Source organism: Macrobrachium rosenbergii, chromosome 11 (genome assembly GCF_040412425.1).
Source record: "Macrobrachium rosenbergii isolate ZJJX-2024 chromosome 11, ASM4041242v1, whole genome shotgun sequence".
In the NCBI taxonomy this organism is placed as follows: Eukaryota; Metazoa; Arthropoda; class Malacostraca; order Decapoda; family Palaemonidae; genus Macrobrachium; species Macrobrachium rosenbergii.
The window spans coordinates 40725003-40746851 of NC_089751.1; the positions used below are offsets into that span (position 1 = coordinate 40725003).

At 37.3% G+C, this 21849-nt stretch overlaps 1 protein-coding gene across 4 annotated transcripts in view; it reads left to right on the forward strand.

Annotated features, from left to right (window-relative positions):
- LOC136843356 (pre-mRNA cleavage complex 2 protein Pcf11-like) overlaps positions 1-21849 on the forward strand; it is a 67562-nt gene that overhangs the window by 9568 nt on the left and 36145 nt on the right. The window contains exons 2-7 of one of the 4 annotated variants that reach the window (XM_067111661.1): positions 1431-1544; positions 3728-3910; positions 5112-5252; positions 11258-11311; positions 14541-14648; positions 20673-21375. In XM_067111661.1, the coding sequence (XP_066967762.1) occupies positions 1431-1544; positions 3728-3910; positions 5112-5252; positions 11258-11311; positions 14541-14648; positions 20673-21375 (1303 nt within the window). The remainder of the gene's footprint in view (positions 1-1430; positions 1545-3727; positions 3911-5111; positions 5253-11257; positions 11312-14540; positions 14649-20672; positions 21376-21849) is intronic. The other 3 variants (XM_067111662.1, XM_067111664.1, XM_067111663.1) reach the window with 3 other exon arrangements.

Below are 21849 nucleotides of genomic sequence, written 5' to 3' on the forward strand. Positions count from 1 at the left end.
ACTTAACTGTCAAAGTTGTCTTATCTGTTTTTAAGCAAATAATGTGAGTATTAAATCATTATGAGGTTGAAATTGGAAATATCTTTTTTAGAGTTTTTTTTTAATAGTTTGCAGTCTGTGTTGTACAGCTTTTCATTCACATAATTCTGAGGTAAGTGTTTGAATATAACACCAATAGAAATTTTTAATGCAGTAGTTTAAAAATTTTAATATGTTTAATTTTTGTGCTAATAATTTTAGGGGAAATACTCTAAGGAATTACAATACTTTACTGTAGACAGCCTACCTTAACAATGTGCCATTGGGTACCATAGCCTAACTGATTACTTGGTTACCATAGTTGTCACAAAAGGCACCTAACTGAAATAGCCTGATATTCATTTAAACTTATAGCAAAGTGGACAATACACCTGGCTTAAAAAGACATAAGATATAGCTACGCTACAACATAGCCTACGGTACTATATTAGGTAACTGAAGCACTTGGTTTATGCTTGTGTATACCACATACTTTATTTTCATTGTCTTTGTTTAAAAAAATGATTCCATTTTATATGATTTTCTCCATTCTTATAACCAGAGAAAGTAGGTATGGTTTGCATCACTTCATATGAATGTAATTGAGTGGGTAATATGTTTGGTTATTTTAAAATCCTTGCTAGTTTCATACTTCTATATCTTTGGTAAGTTATGTGAACAAATTTTTTTATTAGCATGTTGCTCCAAAACCTATTTGCAGTTGCATAGGATGTCAAAATGCAACAAGCAGTTACTCTTTTACAGATGGCCTCTTTTTTTTTTCTATACCACCAGGCTAAAAAGTTTTAATTTAATGATGAAAAACAAAAAACAAAAGGCAAATGAGAAGTAGATGGGCAGAAACAGTAATTGCAGGAAGGCAGGGATTTCTCATTGCATTACATTTTGCTTTAAACTTTAAATTATACAATCCTCAGTTGATTTAGGCTTCTGAGTTAGAGCCTCAATGTTCTGGTTCATTTTTTAGGTCACCTGGTATTGGAGATTATTTTAAGGTTGAAATCTCATAAATTTGAACAGATTCACAACAGTAGATAAACCTCTAAACTAGAGACTTGTTGGTGTGTAAGAAAGGTTAAAGGTAATGAAATATGATTTAACAAGAGAACAGTTTGTGTAATTAGGAATGTCACACACATTGACAGTAGGCTAATTTTTTTGAAAGCCTTGAAATCCAATGATAAGCAGTTGGTGAAGTTCTTAATAGTCCTTTCATAATTGTTTGGCATTGGTATACTATATCTATATTGTATACATTTTGTGGACGTTTCAGGTTTTTTTTTTTAGTGTTTTTGATAGTTACAGCAACCAGGCTAAAATAATTTTTTAGTGTTGTGTTGAATTCTGTCAGTGATTACTGACTAACAGGATATTGTATTCTCTTTTTGCAGATCAAGTTACCACTTATGTACCTGATAGACTCCATTCTGAAGAATGTTGGAAAAGATTATATAAAACTTTTTGCACAAAATATCATCAACACCTTTACATTTGTCTTTGAAAAGGTAAGACTGCATTACAGTATTTCACTATCAATTAGCCTACTTGACCAGCGCACTGAAATGGAAGGAAGAATTCTGTACATATAAAATGTTAATGATTGCTTATATTTACTGTATAATTTTGATGTTTCGTATGCAAAATGAAGATAGAATATTTATCTTGGATATAATTGAACTGAGGTTTTAAAATTTTCAGTTTACAAGGAAGTTGAATGGTATATGCCTATCCAAATGTGTATTCACTGTTCATAAGAGGTAAAAGTATATAAATGTCTTGTAATAAACTGGCACAGTAGAGCTGTGATTATTGAAGAAAAGTCACTTTTAGCATATGAACTAGTGGTGGGAACTAGGTAGTGAGACTGTTCAGGGTGAAATGCCTCTTTCTTATCTGCCAGCCTCACTTTTCACCAGGTCTATCAAGACAACAGATTGAATGCTTATAGTCAGAAATCATATTGATTGCATACTGTGGGTGCTGTTATCCCTTTGAATTTTTTTGCCAGCATGGTATGCGTATGTTTTGTGATTTTCAGATCATTTTAAATCCTTGATCCTCTTGTTGTCAGTTTTTTATATAATTTTTTAAAGATTTTTGTATCATTACTGGAAAGATTAAATAGAAATTGGAGAAGACTATTGAAGTAGAATCAAGGGTTAAAAGATGCAAATGTTCTGGTTATTGAAGTTGCAAGTGTAGGTGTACAGTAAATGATTTCGTTAAGGTTAATCAGGGTGGATGAAAGATTTCAAAGATATAGGTCTGAGAGAAAATTGATGTTCTCTTTTATAAGGGTAATGTGTTAAAGTTGACAGTCAGAATTATAGTTGCGTGCCGTTACTCAATACCGTTCATTGCAGGTGTATGGTAGGTTTTTAAGAAAGCAAGGTGGATTAAAGGGTCATTGATATTTAAAGAACAGTTTAATTTTAGCCAATAAATAGGATTTGTGGATCAGTTGTTTTATTATAAAGCACTTGTGTGACATGCTTGAGAATAAAGTGAGAGGCTGTACAGCGGCATACAGACTTAGAAGATGCTGATGTTGAATTCATTGAGAAGATGCTCATGTTGAATTGATTGATATGTGATGTAGGGAGTGATAGGTTGCAGTACTAGGATTATGGCAGGTTGAATATTGGTGTATGGAAATGTGATAGTAATTGGTTATGTGATGTGTCTGATTTTAGCAGATAATGCTGTGTTGATGTGTGTAGTGACAAGCTGCAGAGACTGGTGAAAGCAAATGGAGGCTGCTGAGATTGGGTGTTGAAAGTTATTCTTAGCATTAGTGTTTTATGCACACAAATAGAAGCCAGGAAAGAGGATGAGTATGTATTGATTATTGGTGTGGGTTGTAGGAAGATGGACCTGCTTATTTCTGCACAGATTTGGAGTTAATGAATAAAGTAGAAAAGTGGTATGCTGTATCTTTGCGGGAGAAGAGGGCAGCTTAGTGTATGTGTGCGTGTGTGCATGGAGAGGTTATTCAGTTTTAACCCTTTGAGATTCTGATGATGAGTATAGTTGTCATTTATTTTTCAATCTCTTAGAGCCTAATGATGGCTTGTCATCATCAAAAGATATATTTTTTTATGAAATCAGCAAAAATCATAAAAAATTGTCATAAAACGAAATTTGAATATGGTGCATTTGGATACTTTTTGTCGTCATGAGACTGATTTACATTTTGATTTATGGCAAGGAAAAAAAGTGATAAACTGTTATCCACTAGTCACCTAAGTAAATTTTACATTTTTTAATGTGCTTTGTGGTGACAACCACCCAAGTACATCTCACATTATTTTTTTTATACCATTTGTGGTATCATATGTGCCTCAAATAGTAATTACTAATTTCATCTCATTGGAAATGCAATTTATATTTTACAATGTGTATGCAGAAATTAGATGTCTTTCTCCAATTTATTATGAACTTTTTAAATGGAAGTAAAAAAAAAAATATGTTCATTATGGCTAACTTTTACTCATGACTCATGATGTTAATGTTTGGTTTTTATTTTTTAGCATTTCTAAATGTATGGTAAAGATCAACACTGTTTAAAAATAACATCAAACTCATTAACGTAACACAAAGTGTAATGTTTTACCGACCAGTCAATACAATCCTTAAAGGTTTAATATGATGGTGTAGTTATTAGTCAGAAACGTTTGTTTTATTTCAGAGTGATGAAAAAACTCGGAAAAAGTTATATGAGCTTCGCCACACCTGGAATGAAGTCTTTCCCAAGAGTAAGTTGTATATGCTTGACACAAAAGTCCAGTCAGTGGACCCTGCATGGCCTGTTGCTGCCGGGACTTCAAGTGGTGCAGCTGCTAAAACTATTCACATAAATCCAAATGTAATTGTAAGTCTTCTACTATTTGTGCATGCATTGTACATACAGACAGAAATAATGTTTTCATGTTGGGGTTGCATCTTTAGACTGGTAGAATTCAATGTTGGCCCTAATCACCCGAATTCGTTACATTGTTGCTAAGGAATATCTCTCAGTACATGTCTTTGTCAGACATCACTGCAGGACGCATGCATTTTAATGTTAGATCACTGGCTTTGATATTTTATTTTATTTTTACCCCAGATTTTGCTGAAAATTTTGTCAACTAAAAGTTAGTGTATAGATAGGTATAGTTATTAGTATTGATGTTGGTGAATTACGATGATATTTACTGGTTTAATATTTTATACACCATGGTTGGATGAGTAAATTTGATTTGCAGTACAGACAATGTAGAATACAGTAATGTCAGTTATTAAGTTTGCACATACAGGATATGTTTCATTGTTTTGTATGTGGTTTGGGGCTCATTTTGGGATATTTTTAGTATGCTATGGGACATGGGATTTTACTGTTTTTTTTTTTTTTTTCATTTAAGGTTTTCCTTAAGCAAGAGTGCAAAATTGTAGGGTTTGTTGTTAAATGCTAGCAGTTGTTTACAATACTTGAAATGATAAGTGAGAGTGTGAAAATGTTGGATCACAGTAAAAGGTCTTGTTTCATTTTGTCAGAAAATTTCAAAATCAGAGGTTTAGATGTTTGTGTGCATGTGACTTATTCGCAAAGCTGACTAGACTTTTAGGTTTTGAATTTAGTTCTGTCTTTTTTTGACTGAACATATGTTTTAACAAAAGCAGTGTATTCCACCTTTAACATTTAGTGATTCACCTCCTGTGCATTTTTTACTGACTTTCTTTTCTCAAATTTGGATTGCAGTGAAGTATAAAGAAGTTCTCAAGTTGGTGAATGCTGAAGGGAGAGTCAAATATCTTCATTCTTGATTTTATTAAAAAAGAAAAACTTTTTAATTTGCAAAATACAGTAAAAGGTAAACTTTACAGCCATGTAATGTTTATGTTAGATAAATATCTTGTCTACTTGAACTGCTCCTAATAGTTTTATTACTGTTTTTTGTACAGTTATTCAGAAATTATAAGGTGAGAGTGATAATGAAAAACTTCATTTCATTGTGTATTACTGTATTGTTCAAGACTTCATTTCACGTATTATGTCTTAAGGATATAAAACTATTTATCATGACTCTCCACAGGGTATGAAGGGAGCCTCCCGACCATTGACCAAAGGGGAGAAGGACTTGAAAGATCTTGAGATTCTCAAACGAGAAGAAGAGATACTAGAGTTGAAGAAGAAAAGACTCCTACTAGAACAAAAAAAGAAAGATATAGAAAAGGTAAATTTATTACAGTACTTACATCAGCAATTCTGATATGTGCTGCATTTTATATTGGAAATTGCATGATTATCATCAGCTGTTGAATGTGACCTTTATGCTATAAGTTAGCCTTTTTTTATTTAAAGAAAATTTATTACGTAAGGGATAACTAAGATGGGTGCAGATATTCTGTGTAAATTAGAAATTGGAATACTATCCCTGAACACCTGAATTAGCCCTGGTTACCCACCAGCCTGAACTATATCCCTGTAACTTTTACCCGCCAATTGGGGTAATTAACTGTCAGCGTTACCAACGCTTACAGGAAATCTTTTCAAGATGAGTTACCTGAAGCACCGTTGGCAATGCTGCTGCAAGTCTCAGCCACGCGAGGCCAGGTTCCCCAATTGCTTTCTGTTCGCCTTGCTGCATGGATGTTTTCTGCTTCAGGCAAACTTTTGGTTATTAGCCCGACCCCCGTACACTGACTTCATTGATATTGGGTAACGGCTTGGACCGGATTTTTCCCTTTTTCCCCTGGATTGTTCTTTCGCCTGGCATTGAATTTTTCTCTCTTGTCTGTACTTTTGCTCATTTTGGACTCGCGATTGATAGATTGGACAAAAAGACACCCCCCTTGGATAGCGCAACTGCTTCAACCTTGGCTATAGCTACTGCGATGGACACCGCTACTGCTGGAGATGCTGCAACTCACCGATCGTGCACAGCTTGCAAACAGAGGATGAGTACCCTCAAACACGATAGACATTCAGCTTGTATAGCTTGTAGGAAGGTGCAATGTAGCTTAACTTTGAGATGTGATGAATGTAGGTCATGGTCAAAAGATCAGGTGGAGGTTTATGTTAAGCATAGAAAATCTCTAGCTTCCAAGAGCAAATGTAGGGAACCAGCTGTAGAAACTCAGAGTCTAGATAAAGAAGCTATAGAATTGGAGTTATTCAGGAAGTTAGAAGATAAATTATCAGCTAGTTTTATGACTAAGTTATCTGAATTCAAAGAGCAAAATGTAAGTGATAGGGAAGTAGAAACTAACCGTTCTTTTTCAGCTCTCCTGCCTGTTCCAGAACCAGCCCTAACGGGTGTCGGGGGTCATGGAGAACCGCAAACCTCGAAGGTAGGATCTGCCGTCCCCCCTGGTGCGGAGCAGGCAGTGTTAGCAGCAGATTTCCCCCTTTCTTCAGATACTGTAAGTTCAGAGGTAAATTTAGAGATGGGATTGACAGACGAGTAGGTACAGTGAGGTAGCAAAGAGTGTAGGAGAGAAGTTGAAGGTGCATTCTTCTTTTGGGGGCAGGTGTAATTAAGGTTCCAGGATCTCTGTTAGATCTAGAAGCAGTTCTATTTCAGGCTGCAGTCTCCTTGCAACAAAATGTTGCTAAATTGGTTGAGGAGGATGTAGATTTAGTAGTTTGTCAGGTTTGGGAAGGTCGGAGGAGTTCCCTTCCTCTTCAAGAGTTGTTTTTTCTTCTGGGGATAAAATTTCATTGGTTGGTGATGGTAATTCGTTTGATAGGACATTTAATGTAGCAGAATATAACGCTAATTTATTGGGTCTTTCCAAAGTGTATAGGTCATTGGTCAGACAGTGTTTTAATATAGGGTTTTCAGATATCCATGATCATGTAATGAAGAATTTCCTGGAATTCACAAATGATGTATTGCAAGATTATCAGGGGGAACTGGAATCTGTATATTTTCTTTCTGTAAAATCTATGGTCTCTCCTGTAACCTCAGATTTTTCCCTATCCTCTACGACTTCCAAACCTTCTGCTACTCTTTCTTAACCTTCCCTTTCGGGCCACCTTTCGGGGAACGTTCCAGGTGTTTTGTTAGTTCATCCAGCATCTATGCCATTAGCGGGTTTGTCTTTGGTCTATCTGCGGCAAATCCTTTACCCTTGCAGGCTTCTGATCTAGTTGCTGCGGCAGTTGGGGATGCGCCTGCCGCAGCATTTAATGCTGTGGTTCCGATAGTTTCCACAATTCCCCCAGTACCTAAGATGTCTGGTGTTTTGTCTTCTCCTGTTTCTTTGGGTTCAGTACCTTGTAATCTTCCCTTCGAAACCCTTTCGAGTTCAGGGCCAGCTGGGACGTTCTCTACCTGCCCAACATTGTTGGTAGGAGCTCTGGTGGTAACTCCGAGTGTGGTATCTTCCTTTCTTCTTCCTTCGGTTCCTCCTTTCTCAACTTTTCTGACAGGTTCCCCTGTCCCTCTGGCTAAGGCAGTCTATGTAGGTTCAGGTTTGATTTCGGGTAATCAGGGACCCTTTCCCTCTTCTTCTTCAAGTAGGGGACCTTCTGTTCTGGATCCCCAGTCTCATGCAACTCTGCTACATCCGGGTTTGTGTGGTGCGGGTGTTGCGGTCTCTCCGCTCTCAGGAGTGGGCGTTGTCCGCCCAGGTGTGACCGATCCAGGTTTTGCGTCATCGTCTTTTGAGGGTGCGGGGTTTGCTCAACCTATTTCGATGACACCCAATATGTTCGGGACTGATTTGTCAGGTGTCTGTATTGCTCACCCAGGTGTGTCGTGTTCTGGATCATCAAGTTCAACGTTTGCTAGGGGTCAGCCTGTCTCCTTTCCGGTTTTGGCTCAGTCAGACCATTTCGACAGAGACTGTTCCTGTGAAGAGGAAGATCAGATACTGGAGGCCAGTTTTCCTTCGGCCAATGAGTCTGAATACAGACGGATGTTGGACTTTATCCACTCGCTGTATCCACAGTCCAAGGCTCCAGAGGAGGCGATACAGCATAACCGAGCTATGTTCGAGTCGTTTTATGCAACAAAGCCGATGGTAACACAGTAACCAAAGAATCTAGTCTGGTTTGGTAGGGTCGAGCAGGCTTTGAGAGAGGCTGACAATAGGTTGGCATCACTGATAGGATCAGGTAAGCAGGATCCAGCCGGATCTTCGTGGCCCCCAAAGCGGGAGGATCTTGAGACCTATCATAGACCTCTCGGGTCTCAACAAGTTTGTAACCTCGATGAAGTTTCATATGGAAACTTCCTGGTTGGTCCGGAGGGAAGATTGGATGACTTCAGTGGACCTCAAGGTCGCTTATCTCCAGGTTCTGATTCATCTGGAATCTCGGAAGTTCCTTCGTTTCTCGGGTCCAACTGGAACTTTCCATTTCAAAGTCCTCTGCTTTGGTCTGACCATAGCACCCCAGGTATTCACAAGGGTGATGTCTCCTGTTTCGGACATCATGCATCGTTGGGGCTTCCGAATGAGAAGATACCTCGACGACTGGCTGGTTCAAGCTTTGTCAGAAGGGATTTTCTTTTGAACCTATGCCAGAAGTTAGGCATAAGAAGCAATTTCGACAAAAGTTCTTTATTTCCAACGCAAGTAAAGACGTACCTGGGAATGACGATTCAGATGCGTCTTTTGAGGGCTTTTCATGTCAAACAAAGTTCAGCCTGTGAGCTTATGGAAAAGCCTGCTGGGCTGGATGACCTCCCTATCCCTTCTTGTTCCAGGGTCTTGTCTCCGGATGTGTTCTCTGCAGGTGTGTCTCAGGAATCGCTGGGACTATCAGGAAGAGAACGCGTCAGTAATCTAGGACGATTCTTGCCTGAAGGATCTTCGATGGTGGTTAGAAGAACATCATTTGACCACTGGCGTAAGGTTGGACTCCCCCCTTCCAGACGTACATCTGTACACAGATGCCTCGGATCAGAGTTGGGGTGCAACCCTGGAGGAATCTCAGGCTCAGGGCCTTTGGAGGGGTCTGGATCGGGAGGAGTCCATAAATTACAGGGAATTAAGAGCAGTTGAGGAGGCTCTGAGTTACTTTGCAGAACAGGTAAGCAAAAAGATGTAGCATTGTTCCGTGACAACGTTACAGCAGTATCGTATCTCAAAAAGGAGGGGGGAACAAGATCACATCTGTTAAATGAGGTAGCACAGAGTTTTCTCTGTTGGTGTGAAGAACACACAGTTTCGCTCATTCCCCAATTCGTGTCGGGAAAGCTCAGTGTCTTGGTGGACGCTCTGAGTCGGTCTCAGGAAGTTCTCGGAGGGGAATGGACATTAGTGCTAAACGAGGTGCAACTGCTGCTCAAGAGATGGCCAGCGACAGTGGACCTATTCACCACCAGGATGAACCATCGCCTTCCAGTTTACTTCTCCCCAGTAGTGGATCCCATGTCCTGCGGGACAGACGTAATGATGTACCCATGGGACAACTTTATGCATTTCCTCCCTTCGGGATGATACAGGAAGTGCTAGCAAAACTCAGGATCTGCAAGAACACTCAAATGACCCTGATCTGCCCATTCTGGCCCCAGAGACCTCCTGGACCTGTTGACAGAAGTTCCAGTATTCATCCCAGAGAGGAGAGATTTACTCAAACAGCCGCACTTCAGCTACTTCCACCAGAACCTCCGCATGCTGAAGCTAGCTGCGTGGAGACTGTCCAGTGAGTGGCCCATCATGCGGGACTCTCTAAAGCAGTGGCTAGACAACTGTGTTTCTGCTTAGGCAATTCAACCAGGAAGTTATACCAGGCCAGGTGGGCAATGTATCGTGGATGGTGCTGGAAACAAGGGCAATGTATTTCACACTCAACAGTTGCGAAAGTAGCAGACTTCGTGCTATTTTTAAGGAGAGACAATAGGACTTTCGTATTCTACAGTTGCTGGGTACAGGTCAATGCTGAGCAGTACGTTCCGCTTTCACCTTCTGGAACTCTCAACCAGCAAGGTTCTTCATGATCTGTTAAGATCTTTTAAAATAGAGCGCCCAATTCTTCCTCTTCGGCCCCCCCTCGTGGGATTTAGTGGTGGTATTGAATTTCGTAGGAACGGCAGCCTTTGAACCTTTAGAGTCTCTGCCCTTAAGGCAATTAACTAAGAAAGTTCTATTTTTAATTGCGCTGGCTACGGCCTAGAGAATCGGAGAAATTTGGGCGGTATCCAGGTCAGTCTCCTTTTCTGGGAAAGATATTTTTCTTTCTTACCTACCGGAATTCATGGCAAAGTCCGAATCGGAAATGAATCCTTTGCCAAGGGCATTCAAAGTGGCATCCTTAGAAAACTTTGTAGGAGGCGAGGCTTCCAAGATGCTATTATGCCCAGTTAGGGGTTTAAAAGTCTATCTGTCTTGGACCGAGAAACTTTTGCCTCGTCCGAGAAAGTTATTCGTCTCTCCTAAATGCCCTTCGCATTCAGTCTCCAAGAATGCAAACAGAGATTATCCAGCAAGCGTCGGAAGACTCTTCATCAACGTTGGAACCTTTGACTTCGTTGGCGCGTCTGAGGGCGCATAGTATCAGTGGAATGGCGACATCTTCGGCCTTCCTTAGGAATTATTCGGTGTCGGCGATTTTAGAATTGGCCACTTGGAAGTCGGTGTCTGTCTTCACGACCTTTTACCTCAGGGACATCCAATTTTCGTTGGAGAAGGGTTACTCGCTAGGTCCTTTCGTGGTGGCCAACACGGTCTTGTAAATGCATGATAAGGTGCGGGGAGTTAGGTATTCAAGCTAGGCTAGAATTTGGAATTCTCCATTGATCAGGATCCATAGGAGGAGCATTAGGCAGGACATTAGCATGATGAAACTAGGCTGAGCCAGATTAATAGGATCTTTTCTCCAAAAACCCCCCCTCCTCTGCATGGATGTCAGCTGCAACATACGGCGAAGAACCCGAAGAGACTGCACATTCAGCATCTCCTCCATCCATGCAAGGCTACAGTAGCCGCATGGGAGGTTCATCGTACCCCTTCATACATGAGAGTGCTTTGAATTACGCAATTGGGGAACCTGGCCTTGCACGGCTGGGACTTGCAGCAGCGTTGCCAACAGTGCTTCAGGTAACTCATCTTGACAGGATTTCCTGTAAGCGTTGGTAACGCTGACAGTTAATTACCTAATTACTGGGTAAAAGTTACGGGGATATGGTTTCGGCTATTGGGTAACCAGGGCTAATTCAGGTGTTCAGGTAAGTATTACAATATTAGTTTCGTTATGAAAACTTCATTTTGCTTTTTTATAATTTTCCAGAGTCGACACCAGAAAGTGGAGCCTGAACCTAAACCTGAGCCACCAAAGCCTGTGGTGAGTTATCAGGTTGTTGTTGTGGTTTTTATGTGTAGAGGTGAACAGTGAGTACCACTGATCATCCTTTGTTAGGATGAAGGGAATGTATTTTAAATTTGTATATAAATCATAAAGGTTCTGTGCATCTGTTGGGTGCCAGGGCATTGTTGACTATGTAGATAATGTGCTAGTTTGAAGTTTGTAGGTGGATATATATTTAAACAGTCGTGTTTGTCATGCAGAGGAAAAGGTTTTTATGAGTACTGTGCTGTTACATCATATGATGCACTAATTTGATTTGATATTGTTTATGCATGGTATGAAGAATTTTTACATCTACTAAGTGTGTAATAATTTTGGCTGTTAACTGTGATTTTGAGATTAATGCAGTGTATGATCATTTGTTTTTAAGGTATTGTTTATACTGTAATACATATTTTAGGCGCTTGTAGTTTAATCAGACCAGTATTAGGTTGCTCGTACAAATATGTTAATCATATGATATCCTTAGTTTTAGAAATGGCTCCAGTCACACTAACTTGAAAGATCTTGCAAAGAGAAAAGACTTGGTGCAAGTCCAGCTCATGCTCCAATGGGCCAGAAGGGGAGAAAGAAGGTATCATTTCCCTGTGTGACTCTCTTGAATTGTTTTAGATGCTCTACTTCCCAGGATTATCATGATGATGTGGCATTCATGATTTTTTCATTTTTATGTTTGTTCTTTCCTTGCATCACTTTAATTTGTTTTGCTCAGTTTTCAATGCGTTTATCATTATTTTAGTAACTTTGCCTTTTAGTCAGTGGCATGCTCACCACTACTATGTCAATGTCAGTACTATTTTTTTTTTCGCTCTAAATAAGCTCATCATTTATGTGATTCCTTCAAGTTGTCACACAATTTTTGCTTTGTTTGTTCAGTTTTTAATTTGGGTTAATATGGGAGCTTTGTAGATTTAAGTTTTGTCCCACTGTTATGTCTCAGCTGGGGTTCTATGTTTACCCTTTATAACATTTTCCCATTTTCACTACAGTAGTACCCAGTAACAGACCTTTGGTTTGCAGTTTGTCTCAACTTTTTATTATATTATTTTTGCTTCTTAGTATTAAGATATATTGTGTAGATGTGTTTTATAGTGATTTGTATACTTTCCTTTAAATGTGCTAAGTGTTTAGGACTTTATTTTTCAGTAATCCTGCATGCTTGTACCTTTGTACACAAGGATGTAAAATTATATAGCCTAATTCACGTATGTTATCCTGGGAAAAGAGCCTGTTTAATGCATTGTCTAATAAGGCCAAACAGTGAGCAGACTAGATCAGCATGTTTAGGCTTTGACTATTGGTCAGTGGTTTCTTTATGCCCATTGTCAAATGTATAAATGTCACTCAGCAGGTGCTACAGTTGATGAGGTTGCAATTGCTGCTGTTCGAGTCTTGGGCCTTATCTGGAGAGGCTTCCTCTTTTGAGTTTGTGTGACAGGAGCCATGGAGCCATTTCACATGGAGCAAGGCTATTTTATGATTAATGAATGGTTTTTAGAAAGGCCTGTGTTATTGCAAAACATCATATTTGTTCATAAATGAGGGAAATTGGAGCAGAATGTGTGTAACACATTGGGATAGCTGGATAGAAAAAGCCTAAAGAGACTGATGTAAGTTAAAATACAGAAGCATTAAAGCTGGTGCCAAAGGAATACTTTAAAATGCCTGTGATATCACCTACTGTGCACCGTCAAGCCAAACTTAAGTGGTGCCTGTGTTAGGGATCTTGTCTATGCAAAAATAGCAGTTTTCTTGTTTTTTATATAAGATGTTCGTTCTCCATAGGGATTTACCGGCCTTATGTTTCATTTGTTCCCTTTATTCTCGTAATTCTGGGCTATAACTTCATTAACTTTCATTTTATCTAATGAACATTCTGATCCAGGGGAGACTACTGTGTATTAATTGGTCTCCTGTTTTGAATTGGTATTTGTCGGAATTTTGCTTGTTCAAAAAAGAATGGTTTTGGAATAGCCCTATGAGTCATCATTTGACTGATTGATCTAGTTAAACTGTGCTGTTGATGATTTATTTTCAGTTTGTGGTGACCATTCTGTACTCACATTATTTTAAAAATAAAGATTTGTATGGGCTGTTAAAACAAGTGAGGCCACCAGTTCTTCGAAGTACTAGACAGATTCCTAAATGTTAAACAATCCGTCTTTTTGTGTTGGGGTTGATACTTCAGTCTTTATCTTTGGTTCCAAGTTAGAAATGACCTTAGATTTCTATTACTCTTTTCATAATGCAGATGCTCTCCTTTGCTTCCAACCAAAAGGTAGATACTGTATAATGGTAAACATAAATGCTGTGGTTCTCATAGTTTTTTTTTCTGTATGCTTACAAAATAATTGGGGCTTTGTCAAGCTATTGGGGTTTCATTACGTCACTTATAACAACATTGCACTTTTTTTTTACTGATATTAATGATAAAAAAGCTCTTACTTCTTCTCTCGCCAATGTTCAGGTGGACCAAGTATTTGTAATGTGTTCTTTACTCATAGTTCATGAACACTATTTATAGGACATACTTTAGTCCAAGCTAAGTTTTGGCTGTTTGGGATGTGGTTTCTAACTACCTGTTTTATTTTTTAACTTCTTAAGGCTGACATTGTATTGTTTAAATGTCAATTGCATTTAAAGACAGAGTTTTATTTTTTTAACCATCCAGATTTTGGAAGATGAAGGTAGCTGTATGCAAAGTTATTCTTTAGTATAGGAAAACTTTCACGAGTGATTACATTGTGTAATAACATTTGTTATTAGAGGGCTGTATGAATAGTTTTTTGTAGGTGTTCATACTTTAGAATATATCAGTATGTTTCTCTCCACACTAGTTATAAATTTTCATGGTGTAATGTGGCATCTTGTATATTTTGGTGCTATGGTATGTGGTTAATAGGATTGCAATTATAGTATATAATGATGTTGTTGAACTTGAGAACTTATAGGTGGAAGTCTTGCCTGTACGTGACATTCAGATAATTTATTATTATAGAGATGAAACATGCAATTTTTATTTTTCATTCTTCAAAAAGGAAAAATAACCAACTACTACCTCATATAGATATAACTAAGTTTGTTATACCATTTGATTTTTTAGTATATTTATTTTTATGTTTACGGCATGTCTGTGTTTTTTGTTCTTTTCTTTACTGATAGTCTGTTCAATATTTGTATGTTTGTCCCTTCTGTTACCTTATAGAGCAAGCCTACTGAAGACCCCTCACTTTCTGCTGAGAGGCGTGCCGAGATTCTTCGATCATACAAAATCAAGAAAAAAAGCCAGATGCCAGTTAAGGAAGACATAAAGGTCCTTATACATATGTATATGTTTTTCTTTTTAGCATTTTATATTCCCTTCCTTTGCTTGGCTTTTTGGTATGTTTAGTGGTGTTTGTTTTAATACCTTTATTTGGAGGTCTTTTGGTACTAATTCCCAAAATATATTGATCTTTCCCCAAAAGAAGGTATACATAGTCTTCTCATAGAGGCTGCTAATATCACAGAGTTGTGATAAGCTAATTGACTGCATAGATAGCTTTATATCATGAAGTAAGGCTGTCCCTTACATAATCCAAATGCATTATGGTAGATTGGGATGTCCAGAGAGCTGGTGGTTGGGTTGTTTCAAGCTCAAGTTAGTAGAAATACTTTCATCACTTTAAAACATATGAACAGATTTTTCTGTATTATGGGCAGTTAATATCTTATAAATAAGCCTGTATTAATTGGAATAATGAATTGGTGCTTGTAGACGTACTTCGCTGGTTAAGGTAACTTGCTTTTCGTAGAATCTGTGTGTTTGGAATTCGTAGCGGGTTGGAGAAACTAATTTTATTACTTACAGAAATATCTGTCATTATATGCAGGAAAAAGTTTTTGCAAATTTGCATGTTATTCAAAAGAATATATTTTTGGAAAGTTTCCTGTTGGGTAGTATTTTTATATAAGTTCAGTATTGAAGTATCATATACTTTAGTACCCATGCCTCCAAAAATGACAGTAGTGTAAGAGTGGTCATCTTGCATACTTTATAGGCAGGCCAGTGGTAAGTGAGGTTGGCCCTGGAATGGATTCCTTGTAGACAGTTGCACTTTTGTGAGGTCTTTTGGTTTGGGAAGGAACTTTTTCTTTATTGGAATGTGGCTATAATATATTTACTAGGAATAAAGGATGTTACTTGAATTTATTGTAGTCTAAAAACTGGTTCTAAGACCCTTTAATTTTTTTTTACCCTTTCAATTAAGAAAAATTGAAGGCATGCTTCAATACTGATTACTCTTCATGAATGAAATAAATTTAACAAAAGACATTTATGGTGACTTTCAAACAAAACAAATTACAAGAAATCTTAGTGAAAATGCTTGGTTTGGGAAACATGAATGATTGAATTTTCAATGTTGCTGTTAACAAAGGAAAAAAAACATTCAATTCTCGCATAAAAAAAGATAAGAGGAAGTAGACATTTTTTGGCAAAAGAATAATTTTTCTCTCAGGCTGGTCTTATTATGAAAGAGAAAGAACAAAATCCTAAGTCAGTTAAACATAGAACTCAAAAATGAATTAAGAAAGGGGATCTGAATTTTGCAGGTTGTTAAGATTAGTCATTGTGAAAAATGACTGCCCACATTTTAATTAATGGAAATGGGAATTAACATTTTAGCAGCAAGAGAAAAGCATATACTGTACAGTAATGTGATTCCAGTGTGTGTCAGCAGAATTGTTTGCAAACGATAGCTTGTGGAGATGCGCCACTTCAAGTTTTTCTAATAAATCTTGATATTTCATTACTATACTGTAGTGAGTAATAGTCTTAGGAATATGTGGTCCTTGAAGGAGGCTACCAATTACAGTGGGCTGTATGTGACATACTATAAATGATGCTGAAGATTCCCTACAGCATCCCTTTGGCTCTTGCTGCATTTGATCTGCCTTGCAATTTTCAACTGTTTGCCTGGTGCTTAGCTGTCCAACATTTTAACTTCATGTTGCTCCAATTTTTTTCTTCATTTAGGAAAATCTTTCAGGCCAACCTTGTGAGAGTTTGAAAATCTGTGACTAGGTTATGTAGTTAAACTAATAGTCATAACATGGCATCACGTGGTACATTTTACAAAATTGATATCAGGTATTGTTGTTTTTCAACCCCCTACTCCATTACACAATCATCAGGCGTGCAAGGATTAATTGGTTTTGATGGCCATCCCCCTTTTTTATGTTTTTAGGAAAATGATATAGTGAATGAATTTTTTTTTTATAAAATCTTGAAGTGTTTATTTTCTTAGTTATCATGAAATTGTAAGGAATGGATGAGTGTTGGCTTTAAGAACAACTTTCTTTTTATGTATATAAAAAATAACATTAAAATTAAATTGCGGGTCTTAAGGACCTATTCTGTCTTCAGTGGTCCCTTGCAAAACACCTCATTATGCTCAGAGATTCATGCTGTAGGTAAGGATATATGGTCATTTGTTCAATCAAGGTTTTTTGGGGGGAAATGTGGGTTTATATATGCCTGAATAAATGTATGTAACTTCTTACACTTACACTTGAATATATTGTCATCCTCGTGCTTCCCTTGCTAAGGAGATGCGCTAGAGTTCCTCATTGTATCGGTGAAGAATCTGTGGTTTTTCCTTCAACATAAGGTAGTTTTATTTTTTGTAAACTTGTGGGTTTAGTTTTTCTCTATGAATAATTTAATTTATACCGTGTAAACCCTCTTCATCCTTACACTTGTTTCCTTTTTACTTGTCATTACCTAACACATGCAAGTCATGATTGGTAGATCTTTTCTTTAAAACAGTTTTAACCTATTTTTTTTTTGTAGAACAGCATGATTTCCTATATTTGTGTGAATTATTTAATTCATAAACAGTATACTGTATAGTTTTATTCGTATGCTGTATACCTTCTTCATCTTCATACTTTTGGCGGCTGTTTTCTTTGAAGTATGTTTTATCAATGCCAATTTTTTTCAGTTGATATTACTGTATTATAATTTTTGTTAGGAGGTCACTTAGTTAATTTCTAAGCTATCACAGCTTGCCCAAGGGACTTGATTACAGATGGGTAAAATAGGAAGATGTTTGGCTAGGTAAGAAGAGACCAAAAGGAATGAGTTAATGTAAAAGGAAGAAAGCAATGCAGCTGGATGAAGGGACACTGCAAAGAATCATTTGTACCATCTACAGTGTGCCTTATGGGCATACTGTAGAAGTGTATTTCCAGTTTCAAAGGCATTTATGCTGTGACAAATAAGCAGGAAAACAAGATATTGTGTCAGTTTTCATTTCTCATTATTTTTGCCTGTAGTACATCAAAATTCTTATTCAGGTGTAAAATAGCTCTTCTGGAGTTGTAGACTTTGTTTTGGCCTCTTAAATCATAGGCAGTTTCAAGACAGGATTTTGGTGTAACACACACAAAGACATCAGCTTCAGGTACTGGGTCTGTAGGTTTTACAGCTGAAATTGCACATTGCTTCTCATTATTTTCTTCTTGGAATTCAGTAATTGTTTGCGTTTTATGAGAGATCTGTTGTTGCATCCCTCTCATTTTACTCTTCATTCAGCTGTAGAATTATTTTTTATAATGATGCTATGATGTGACTCTTGTCCAGTAGTTGTGTCTTTTGTCCCTTGGGCATATGTTTTAGAATTTTTTTATTACAGTACATATTTATTTAGATTATTTTTATTGCTCAGTGAAGGTTTTACAAGATATATAAGGACTTCCTTGGAAATTAATATATAAATATATAAAAATATTTTCAGTAGACCTCAAAAAAATTGAAATACTCATAAAGCCCTTGATGATTTGCTTGTTGATTAAATCTTTATTTATATAGCTAAGAACACAATAAGATGATTACGAATACTTCGTTAAGGTTGGCAGTGAAATACTTATACAGACAGTATTAGAAATTACTGGAGTAAGACACCCTTTTTCTCTTCAAAGTTTGCTGTTGGCTGAAATGTGTTAATCAGAATTATTTGCAAGTAACATAGCTATGTGGAACATCTTAACAGGTTTCATTCCTAGTGCTTTCTGGTTTTGCGTTGAGTATAGAAAACTGGTCAAGTGAAATTGGCACACATTGTTTTGTTTTGCAGTTTTTAATGCTGGCTACATTTTCATAAGTTGTCTCTTATTTTGCAGTGTCCAATGCTACAGCTAAATACATGTAGTGCACAGTATCCTTTATCAGTTATTTGTAGAGTAACTACTTGTGCTAACTTATTTGCATAATTGTATCCATAAGTATTTTGTGCCCAAAAAAATTTTCTGGCCATGGTCAGTGTGTTGTGATGGGCTGTATATTTTTTTAATTGATTTAACCAAGTCACTGGTTGTGGAGACTGCTTGTATGGTTGAGGAAAATGTCATTGTATGGTATGGAAGAATGTGTCATGATTTCAGTTATTAACCAGTGAATGTTGATTTTACGTGCATAAATTTCTGTCTGGTAGGTATGGTGTTCCATCTTATTCTGTACAGTTGCCTTGTAATCCCAGTGTTTGCCTGAGACTGTCTGCTTCATTTTGACTAATATTTGCTTCAAGTAACCAGACCACTTGGGTCACAGTTTTTTATTCATTTAATGGTTGGTACAAATTATTGGCCCACAAATGAATTCTGGAAATTGGGGCAAGACTGGTGAAGTTGAAAATGAAAAGCAATGCTGTTGCAGATCAAAAGGACACCTAAGTTTCACTCACAGTATGCTGTACTAGTTATAGTGAAAGTGGTACCCCCTAAACACTAACCACGACAACTCTATTACTTCTATTTTTTTGTTTCTCAATGAATGGACTGGACTCAAGAGTTCTAATAATACATCAAGATTTAGATTCAAGAGGAGGTCTAATGTTATTTTCATCTATAAAAAATGTGATTGGTCATCATAGTCTTCAGGATGGTCATAATGAAAGGTTACTGTGTTTAGTAACCTTGATTATAGAGAGTGAAAGTTTTATTGTTATACTGTTTGGTCTAATTTTGTCAAATCAGAATGCAATACCAGAAATGCCACAAGTACTTAATCTGAATATACAGAAGGAAAAACTGATGCTTTATTTTTATGATTAGGGGAAATCATTAATAGATAGCAGAACTCCCAGCGAGGAGATCAGTCTTACGCATAATTGTTTTTCTTGGATTCTTAGAACCTTTTGCTACCTATTAATTATCATATTTTTTGCACATGACCAAGGGACCATAAGACAGCAATCCATCTGCTCATCGATGCTAACCATTTTCAAACTTGGAATTCTTCGTACTGTTTACATATACTATGTAAATTGCAAATTGCATATGTATTTTTATTTATTCCTTTGCATTCAACATCCATACTTCATTTTCATGAGCTGTTAATGGTTTGCTCTAACCTCAAAATGAGAATCTAGGCTTGAATACCAGGTGAGGGGTGGACAGAAGGGACATGTTCCACTAAATCCTAATGAGGCTCTCTTGACCACAGCAGTGAATTAAGTATCTGTACAGCAGTTAAAGGACATGGACTAGCTCTCCACAAGATACTAGCTTTTTACAGCACAAATTTTTGCCTCTTTTGGGGCATATTTTGTTGGGGGGGGCTAGGTCCAACCAACCAAAATGAATAATATACTGGCTGTACAGCCCAGTTTTATGAAAGAAAATACAGCAAGATGTAGAGGTACAGAGGTTAGCTAAGATTTTTCCTGATTTTACTCTTCTTAAGACTAAAATAATATTGTACATGCAAAGATGAATGGTACTAAAGGATTTTTATCTTAAGTTGGTTTATTGAATACTGCACTCAAATTATTTCAGCATTTTAATCCCTTGATTGGTGGAAAGAAATAACTTCACCTATTCTAATTCCAACCTGAAAAGCAGAAATGGAGATAAGTGATGCAGCAAAAGATAATTAGAGTTTAGTTAAGGGACGAGATATCTAATTACATTTGCAAAACTGGAAGATAAAAGGACACATTGATAATTTCAAAAGTTCTCCTTGGCTGGTAAATTTTCATTTCAAGATAAATAGTACACTGCCCATTAATATTTTTAACTAGTTTTTTATATGCCCTAAGTTTGGTAAGCTGCCTAGTATAATGTACCAGATAATGAACTGGCACAACACAGGTTACTTGATGTAGTTATCTATTGGAGACAAAATTTAAAGGGTTGCATGATATGCAAATACATGTACATTATACATATGGTTTGTATGAAATATTATTTAGGACTTTTGGAACTTTGTAATTGATATAATGGTAGTTCTGTAAGTTATTCAGGATTACTTCTAATGTTCAAGAAATTTAAATAAAACATGGTTTTGTGTACTCAGCAGGTGAGTGGAACCATCCATGTTGACCCTCGACGAATGCAACAGGTTCTTCCACACGTAGCTGCTGTTTCAGTTCCCGTGACTTCGCGTGACCCTAGAACAGAGTCGTCCCGGGACCCAAGAATAAAACAAGATAAGCCATCAAGGGATCCAAGGATAGCTCCTGAAAGCTCTCGTGATCCTAGAATCAAGGCAGACGTCTCAAGGCTTAAACCAGAAGCATCACGTGACCCCCGGCTAAAAGCTGCTGAAACTATTACAACTAGTATTAACACACAGCCAAAACCATCAGAGCTGCCATTAACTTCTTCAAGGGATCCTAGGGTTTCTAATAAAGAAACTGAAAAGAAACCTGATAGTGGGAAAAGTAAAAAAGAGTCACCTTCCAAACGTAAAAAGTCACAGAAAAGTGAATCAAGAGATAATCGATCTTCAAAATCATCCTCACGGGATAAAGAAGGTGCTCCAAAACCTAAGCCAACAGAAGTACCTGAAACTTCGACTCCATTTAAAATCAGAAAAACCAGAGCGCGTAATTATAAGGTACGAGAAGATTCCCCGGATGAAAAAAACACTTCGCAGAGCAGCAGTGGGAAACGGTCACGTGGAGATCGAACATCAGGTTCAGAAGATACTGATGATAGTGACCATTACATTGGAAATGTACCAAACCAGTCTCAGCAGAAGCATGGCAGCAAGAAAGGTACTAGTGATCAGCTTGCACTACTGTTTATCTACATAATAGTTTTGCAGTTTGGATTGGAGTTAAGAAAATCATTTTATTATTTTACAATTGTAAAATTCTTGGAAGTGATTTTTCATCTGGAATATCTTGGTAATCTTTACTCTTCAGTCATATTGCCAGTGATAGTAATTATAAGGTAAACATTCGTCATGTCTAGGGAAAGAATGCTGAAAACTCAGTAGATTGTAGAACCTTGAGAGTACCCAGCAATCACTAACCCACTTATGCTACTTATTGGAATATAGGGATGGGTAACTTTTATTGTGTTTATATTCGCAAATCTCAGTTGACATACTTAGAAATTGTGCAACTTGCTGATTTTGAGTTAATTGTATTATGAGAATCTCTGGCTCTATAATCCTGGGGTTACGAAGGATAGGTTGTAATTCTCTAAAAAAAAATTGCTTTTTAAATGAGCTCATCGAAGCATTA